Source organism: Nestor notabilis, unplaced genomic scaffold (assembly GCF_000696875.1).
Source record: "Nestor notabilis isolate BGI_N333 unplaced genomic scaffold, ASM69687v1 scaffold18349, whole genome shotgun sequence".
Classification (NCBI taxonomy): domain Eukaryota; kingdom Metazoa; phylum Chordata; class Aves; order Psittaciformes; family Psittacidae; genus Nestor; species Nestor notabilis.
In genome coordinates, this window is record NW_009943793.1 from 9,512 (window position 1) to 17,816 (window position 8,305).

The window sequence follows — 8,305 nt, forward strand, 5'->3', positions numbered from 1 at the left end:
CAAATCTGAATTTCAAGCACTAACTGGTCCCTTTTTGGCTCTATATTCATTTCCCTCCTCAACAGCTACCTTCACATTCGCCTAAGAGAATAACCCAAAAGATCCAGCACTTGCATTGCAAAATCTTGTTCCCTCTTACACCACACAAGAGAGAAATGAGGTTTCTGTTGTACCTCTTTTGGTCACTGATTACAAATACAGCAATTAAATACAGCTAATCTTTGTGTTCCAAACACAGATGTCATCCACTTATGTTAGTCTCCGTATTCCAAATGCCTCGTTTCTCTCTTCCAAACCTGAGGCTTCCCTACAACAAGTGAGGTTGTAGCCAGGACAGAATTTACAGGCAATTTATGCAAAGCTGAAATGTTCTTAGGGTGACGTTTTACAGCCCTTCAGAGCTCCATACATAGTATTTTACTGTGTACTCAAAGAGCATTTATTTACACATACGTCTGAGGTTTTCTGTCAGGTTTGAAGTTCAGGCTTTTCTCATCTCATCTAATTTGTCCAAGATGGATGGCCTCACTTTTTTTCCTTTGGAAAACCAATGCTGTTACACTGTTCCCAATTCTTCCTCCAAAGCAAAACTTGGGTGTTGGCAGCTCCTCCAGAACCTCAAATCCTGCCAGACAGAAATTAAAATGCTTTATTAGAAGGAAGTCATTTCATTTGCCTCTTGGATAACCCTTTGCAAACCATTCCTTATTCGTCTGGAAAACTTGCAAGGCAGTTACTCTGAGTTTATAGGACTGTATTGTTACACTGCACCCCTGCTTTATACAGCTGAAAGCCTTCCATGGATAATAAAACTCTTAGCTGGCTGACTCACACAAATTAATGGCAGAAAAGATGGGAATTTGCCAGTAGTTTTAGTTCCCCAGAAGGGATGGCTGGTTTACATCCACACTTGAGGTTTAAGCCTCAGGCATGAGATTCAGGAGCTAAGTGGCATGGAAAATACCCTTAGAAAGGTCACTGAGGAGGTGACATAAAAGATCATGGTCAGAGACTTGCCAGGTTGTCTAAACGTGGGTAACAGTGTTGTCCTGATTTCAAAGCCATCAGATGGGTGAAGTGTAGCTGGTAATAAAAGACCAAAGGAGAAGTATCACCCAGGTATACACCTCCCCAGTGCAACTAGACTGAAATCCTCATCCTCCAAAGTATAACAGAACCTGTCCTCCCTCAGCATGTTGGCACTGGCAAACCTGAGCCCTGAGCCCTGTGGGAAGCAGAGGGAAGACAGGCCGAAGCATTGACTAGTCGCTTTACCTTGTCTACTCCTCATCTGAAAGAGTCAATATGCTAACAAACACAGCCATTGTAATTTACTCATCCTTGAACAACCACGCGTTGGCAGATAGTTCTGTTCAACTGCTTACCTTCTCTGAACTCGTTCAACAGCTCCTCCTTGGTCCAGTTGCAAGATGTGATGAGGAAAAAGCCCTCTGGTTTCAACACACTGCACAGGGATCTCACGTACTGCTTCCTCTTGGCTGCTGCATTATCAGGATTGAGGCTTATGGCATCAAAAGTCCCCTTGTCAATACAAATCTCAAATCCTGACAGCTCAGCTGATGGAGCCAGGAAGTCTTCTACCTAAACCAAAAGTCTGCAACTGTGAAAACAATCTTCTACTCAGGAGCAACTCAATCCTTAAGCAAACACTGTAAAATACAAACCCTCAAACCTGACAATAGGTGTGCTTAGCAAAGGGTAACTCACAGGCTTGTAACACTTACAATGACATGTCACCTTCTTTCTTCTCTATATATGATGTGATGATCTCTTTGTTGTAAAGCCTGTGTATGTACCTGTCCATCTAAAACTCAAACTAACATACTTGAAGTGCATTCTTGAAATCATTATGCCTGGTTTCCCAGGTGCTGCACGCCGGGTGCTGCACAAATAGAGAAGAATAGACAGGGCCTGCTACAAAGAGGTTACAACTGATGTACAAGAACAGAGACAAACGCAGGTCCGGAGCGGGAGGGTAAAACAGCACAGCAGAGAGAGCTCAGGATGAAAGGCAGCCACAGAATCACAGGATGGGACCTCTGGAGGTCATCTGATCCTACCCCCTGCTCCAGCAGGGATTCCCAAACTTCTCCTGCATAGCTACTGGTAGGGATTCTATCACCTCAGGATTTCAGCCTCTATCTCCAATGTGTGTAGCAGCTAAAATAGAGAACTTGCCAAACGTTGCCTGTAGAAGCAGGGAAATCATGTCAGCCCTAATGACTGTTACAGACAGCAATAAAAAAGGACCAACAATCTTCTTGTAAATAGAGATTTATTAGGTTAGAGTTCTCTCACAAATGAATGTCAAAAGACATCACTAATATAAAATACTGAGTACATCTGAGTAGCAATTTGGTTGTTTAATCTTGGGTTCAATTGCTTCCTATTTCCTCACTTAACTTTCTCTCTGAACTTACCTTTAATTTAATGTTGGACATCCCTTCTTTCTCTCTTACTTTTTCTGACAGCTGTATTGCAGAAGGAGAGTAGTCAATCCCTGTGAGATTCATGTAGCCAGACTTTGCCTGGACACAAGCAGAGAATCTCGATCAGTGTGCTAGCAATATTTTTACTCAGCAAATGTATTCCCTATCTATAATCCATCTAATTTCAACAGCATCCTGGCCTGTACCAGCACCAGTGTGGCAGCAGGGCCAGGGCAGTGACTGTTCCCCTGCACCTCGAATCCTGTGTCAGTTCTGGGCCCCTCACTGCAAGAGAGACATTGAGGTGCTGGAGGGGGGCCAGAGAAGGGCAATGGAGCTGGTGCAGGTCCTGGAGCACAAGTGTGATGGGGAAGGGCTGAGGGACCGGGGGGGTTTAGTGTGGAGAAGAGAAGGCTCAGGGGGGACCTTATCGCTCTCTGCAGCTGCCTGACAGGAGGATGGAGAGAGGTGGGGTCGGTCTCAGCTCCCAAGGAACAAGGGATGGGACAAGAGGAAACAGCCTCAAGCTGCACCAGGGCAGGTTTAGATGGAGCTGAGGAACAATTCCTTGCCCAGAGGGTGCTCAGGCATTGGAACAGGCTGCCCAGGGCAGTGCTGGAGTCACCGTCCCTGCGAGTGTTCACACACTGTGTAGACAAGGCCTCAGTGCCCTGGGTTAGTGGTGGCCTTGGCACTGCTGGGAACAGTTGGACTTGATGATGACCCTGATTGATTCTATGATTCTCCTCCTCTTAAAGACTGAAATAAACCCTCTTTTACTCATTTTTATTCCTGTTACCATTACAAGAGCTAAACAGCTGGGGGAATGAGCTGAAATAACTCCATTCTGCCTAATACCTCCTCAAAAGAACTGTTGACTGAAAGCTGGCTTATGTCAACAAGTGGAAAACTGAGCAGAACTGTGAAAAGGAATACCCTGGAGGGGAACAGGCTCTATTATCTGCACCAAAAGTAACCTAGAAACCAGGAATTTCCAGTGAGGAGAACACGTGCTAATGCCAGATGCTTCAAAATGAGAAGAAAAACTTCTCTGACACGTAGCATCTGAGATTGAGCAATTATTTGGTTTCTAACTCAAATGGTAAGAGCCAAAATATGTAACCCATTTTATCAGTACAGAAACCCAGTGCAAAAACTTTACATGTTTCTAATCATTCATGCTAATGCCTATTTGAATGCAGTCATTTGCATGCTACAAGCTCTTTGTATCAGCAACTTTCAGGCAGGTTATGCACCACATAAAAGAGCACACAGAGACTTTCTGTTAATGTAACTTCAGAGCAGATAATGATAACCCAGTTCAGCAAACTCAGGCAGTAAGATCCCAACAACCCTTGTGCAAAGCAGGTGGGAAGGTGGCAACGACACATTTTCACCCTGAGGTAGAAGTTGAAGGGCCTAGATCTGGGTATCATGTGTGCCGGTGGGTCTGGCTGGATGCAAAGCTAACAGGAAGAGCTCTGATCTTATGGCCAGCTGCAGATAGCAACAGTAGAGAGAGGGAGGAGGCTGAGGTTTGGTTTGGTTGTGAACAATACATAGACTTTAACTAGCACTGAGCAATCAGTTTCTACTTATTCCAAAAGGCTGATACCTCGACAGCAATGAAAACTTGTACAGGAGTTTAACAGCCCTTCCTCCTTCCCACTGCCTTTCACCCTGTGTGAGCTCAGTGCTCACCAGCTGTTCTTAACTGAGGACTAGTTTCAGCTGAACACAAAGATCTTGTTGTTTGCAGTTGATGAACAACAGAGGGTTGCTCAGGCTTCTGCCCACGTTCCTCCCCAGAGCAAATCAAGCTTCCTGAGATGCCTGTGCTGAAGACTTGGGGGTGGAAGAGGAGTTCCCACAACAGCTCCTCTGTTGGAAAAGGAAGAGCTTGAGTCACTTCAGGGAGTTCCCATTCACTCCTATAGTCTCCTGGGCAGAGAAGGGAAGTTTAAGGATAAACAACATTAAATGCTGCTAAACCTGCATGGGCCTGACTATGGAGGGACAGGAAGGAAAGCAAAAGCATTAAGTCAGCAGTGCAAACTACCAGATTCCTGATGTTGACAGGGGTAGGACCATGGTGTAGTGAACCTATAAACACAGCACAGGGTCTCCCTTATGCATCTGAGACCCTCAAAGCAAGCAGTAGGAAGAGAAGGAACCTCCAGCAGCCTTTCTCTTGGAGCTTACAGCTGGGCACATCCCTTCAGTGAGCAGGCAGAAGACACTCAGCAGTGTGCTGGATGTTCTGCCTTCTAGCTGAGTAGTGGGGCCAGTTTATACAGGATACAACGGTCTTTCTTATTTTCACTTTATTTATTACCTGCTTCTCAGATGGCTCCTTTCTGTGCAATATTCCCTGCTGGATCTGACAGTGTCTCACCTGGACCTGGCTGCATTTAATGTCATTTTCTTACTCTACTCTAATTTACATTCTGTACTGTAAATAGCATCCAGGGCCCAGTGCTCCCCAACAAACTGTACTCTACAGCACCTCTGCCTGTTCTGACCATGGTCGAATTCATCCTTCATCCCTCAAGTATCTGCCTTTGAGAGAGATGCTACTAATGCCCTACATGGCTGAAGTCTGACTGCCTTTTCCAGTACTGCCATTTCTAGCACGGTATCAAGTCCAGCTCCAAAGGCAGAACTGTTCTATAGCAGCTGAGGTGCTTGCCAAGAGAATCTCAACATGGCTTTCGGAGCTTAGCAGCTAACACATAAAAATACTCCTTTTACAACAACTAAGAGAGGGACATCCTGAATTATTTAGCACCAATAAACAATGTGATCTTTTTGAAGCCACTTTTCAAATGGGAACTGGACTGAAAATTTCCTATTAAAGCAATCACATACTTTGAGGTGCTTAATGTAAGGGGGGAGGGTGCTCTTATGGCAGTTTAATAGTTTTTAAAAGCTAACAGGCTGTCATGTTCCCATTACAGACTGAAAATCAATTTCAGGTTTGCAAGTGGGGCCAGTATAAAGTTGAAGGCTTATAAATTAGATTCTTCTGCTGGATGTTTCAGCAATGATAGAGCTGACAAGCACTGCATTTAGCAATCCCTGATGAAGAGTCCCTCCTCAGCATCCTTGTAGCACCCTTCAGACACTGGAACCTGCTCGGAGGGCTCCACGCAGCTTCTCTTCTCCAGGCTGAACAGCCCCAACTTACTCAGCCTATCTTCATAAGGGAGGTGCTCCAGCTCCTGATCGTCCTTGTGGACTCCTCTGGACTTGCTCCAGCAGCTCCATGTCCTTTTTATGTTGAGGACACCAGAACTGAACACAATACTCCAAGTGAGGTCTCACAAGAGCAGAGTAGAGGGGTAGGATCACCTCCTTTGACCTGCTGGTCATGCTTCTTTTGATACAGCCCAGGATACGGTTGGTTTCTGGGCTAAAGCACACACTGAAGCCTGCTCATGTCAAGCTTCTCATCAAGCACCACCCCCAAGTCCTTCTCCTCAGGCTGCTCTGAATCTCTTCTCTGCCCAGCCTGTAGCTGTGCCTGGGGTTGTGCCGACCCAGGTGTAGGACCTTGCACTTGGCTTGGTTAAACTCCATAAGGTTGGCATCGGCCACCTCACAAGCGTGTCCAGGTCCCTCTGGAATGACTGTTACTTGGCTCATTTCTCTTAATGAGATGAGCAATTTCTACCTCTGATGATACAACTTCTGTGCTGCAGTGGAGCAGCCAGTGTCCATAAAGGCTTCAAACTCTTCAAAAATCAAAGCTGATGTTAACGTATTCCATTATGAACCTGACTTTGACTTCCAGCCCTTTCCATTTCTACACCAACTAATGGAGCCAGTGGAGAATGTAGAACAGAGACTGCAACAGAATGAGAGTTCCTCCCTTTAACAACTCCCTGAGTGTTAGACCAAGGTGTTTAATCAAGAATAGGAAAAAAATAGGAACTCCCAAACACATTGTACCAGTGCAACAACAACATGACAACACTTAAGAACATGTCTGGAAAGGGGTTTCCACCCTGGCAGATATGTACACTTCTTGAAAAGAAGTAATTTTTAAGTAATTTATAAAACAAACCCCTTCATTTTAACCACTTTTGACATTGATAATGAGCATTATTGTCAGAACTGAGTGTGGAAAAAGGATCTGATTTTGTAAATGTGGGTACTTTGAGTATTACTCAACTTAATTTCCTTGTCTGGGGGTGTTCTACACAACAACAGGAAGAAATACATTTTAAGTGTAGGAAAATAGAAAGGTAAAGTTAAAATAAGGGATACTCAGGTTGACTGGTTTAAAGAAACACTGTAAAATTTGAAATCTGCAGTACTGACACTCTGAGCAGCACCAAGAAAGGACAAGTCTGAGCATGTCTAGGTTAAAAAAAGCAGCTTACTTCCATTTGGGAGAACAACAGACAAGTGCTGTTCCCAGTCTGCACCCTCTAACAGCACTGCTGGTTCGAAGAGTTACACACCAAAGTCCCCCAGGCTCTTTGAGAACCACTTGTCTTTGTGACAGGGTGTTCTTTAAGGCATAGCAACAGCACTAAGTTAACTTCACTCATACTCTTAAACCAAATGACAATACAAAACTTGATGCACAGCAACCAGTGTTCTGTTGATGGGAAAAGAACACAGTATGTTTTACTTTAGGTTGCCTGCTTATTGGCTTTCACCTAAGTTACACCTTGCCATGATTACTATTGTCACTTGCTAGTGCTGTATTTAAACTATTCCATTTGGAGCACCAATTCTGCATCAAAATCATAAAGTTTGGATTATACCAACCAATTCAATCAGTAAAACACCATTTCCAGTTCCAATGTCAAGCACAGGGCTGTCAAGGGGGACCTTTTGCTTTTCCAGCCATCTGATGATGCGAGTCATGCTTTCCTCTCCAAACCTATGAAAAACAAGGGTGCAGGTAACTCGTACTGCAAATATGTACAAAAGGCACAGCAAAGTAATTTCATCACTCCCTCCCTCCAGCTTCTGCAAAGCACCTCTTACTGAAGCACTTGGGTAACAACTGTCATAGCTCCATGTTTGCTTTGTATAAATTAATTGCATGGCCCTAAAATTCACCAAAACAACAAGTCTGGGTAGATTTAGATTAGAGATTAGGAATAAGCTCTTCCCTGTGAGGGTGCTGAGGCGCTGGCACAGGGTGCCCAGAGAAGCTGTGGCTGCCCCATCCCTGGCAGTGTTCAAGGCCAGGTTGGACACAGGGGCTTGGAGCAACCTGCTCTAGTGGAAGGTGTCCCTGCCCGTGGCAGGGATTGGAGCTGGATGAGCTTTAAGGTCCCTTCCAACACAAACAGTCTGGGATTCTATATATTCAAAAAGGTGGCAGCAGAAGCAACTTGTGTAGTTAAACCTCATCTGAGAGATAAAAAGCACATTGTCAGTAACATGCACCACAACCACCAGGTCACTGTGCATAATGACAGCTGTCCATGTGCGACTGAGAAATCACCATTGCTAAATCAGGCAAGAGAGGAACTGGTGGCTTCAAGAGTAAAACTCCCCACCATTTTCCCAACATCCAGAACCATTCAGTCCCCCACTGACTCGCTGTTTTTGCAATGTCTACATTTATAAAGAAATAGTAGAAAGACTCTGTTTTAGTTGATCTACTTATTTCAAGAAGTAATTTAGTTATATCATTTACCAAACTTCCCCGGCATCTCCAATGTCCTGAAAAGCTTGCAGCTCTCTGTCATAGGCAGCATCCCAGCTGGAATCGGTGGGAGAAAGGAGACGATATTGCAATGAATACTGGAAAAGGTTGAGATGGGAGAGGGGAAGGAAGGGCGAGAGGCTGTATCCATGCAGCAATGCCACTTATTGAACCATCTGTACCG

At 44.7% G+C, this 8,305-nt stretch overlaps 1 protein-coding gene across 1 annotated transcript; it reads right to left on the bottom strand.

Moving 5' to 3' along the window:
• Positions 1 to 376: 376 nt before the first annotated feature.
• Positions 377 to 8,172, bottom strand: METTL10 (methyltransferase like 10). Its single transcript, XM_010022095.1, has 5 exons — positions 8,113 to 8,172; positions 7,230 to 7,344; positions 2,442 to 2,549; positions 1,386 to 1,602; positions 377 to 625 (listed from the first exon to the last, which is right to left on the bottom strand). Exons 2-5 carry the CDS (start codon positions 7,326 to 7,328, stop codon positions 498 to 500), a joined length of 552 nt encoding a protein of 183 aa, XP_010020397.1. The 5' UTR covers positions 7,329 to 7,344; positions 8,113 to 8,172; the 3' UTR covers positions 377 to 497.
• Positions 8,173 to 8,305: the final 133 nt, after the last annotated feature.

What these genes read in the sequence shown, in the direction of transcription:
- METTL10 (XM_010022095.1), bottom strand. Translation starts at nt 7,328, where the DNA reads ATGACTCGCATCATCAGATGGCTGGAAAAGCAAAAGGTCCCCCTTGAC. An exon ending in GTGTTTTACTGATTGAATTG is followed by an intron (nt 2,550 to 7,229) that starts GTTGGTATAATC and finishes GCTTGTGTCCAG; the next exon opens with GCAAAGTCTGGCTACATGAA. An exon ending in TGTCCAACATTAAATTAAAG is followed by an intron (nt 1,603 to 2,441) that starts GTAAGTTCAGAG and finishes CTTTTGGTTTAG; the next exon opens with GTAGAAGACTTCCTGGCTCC.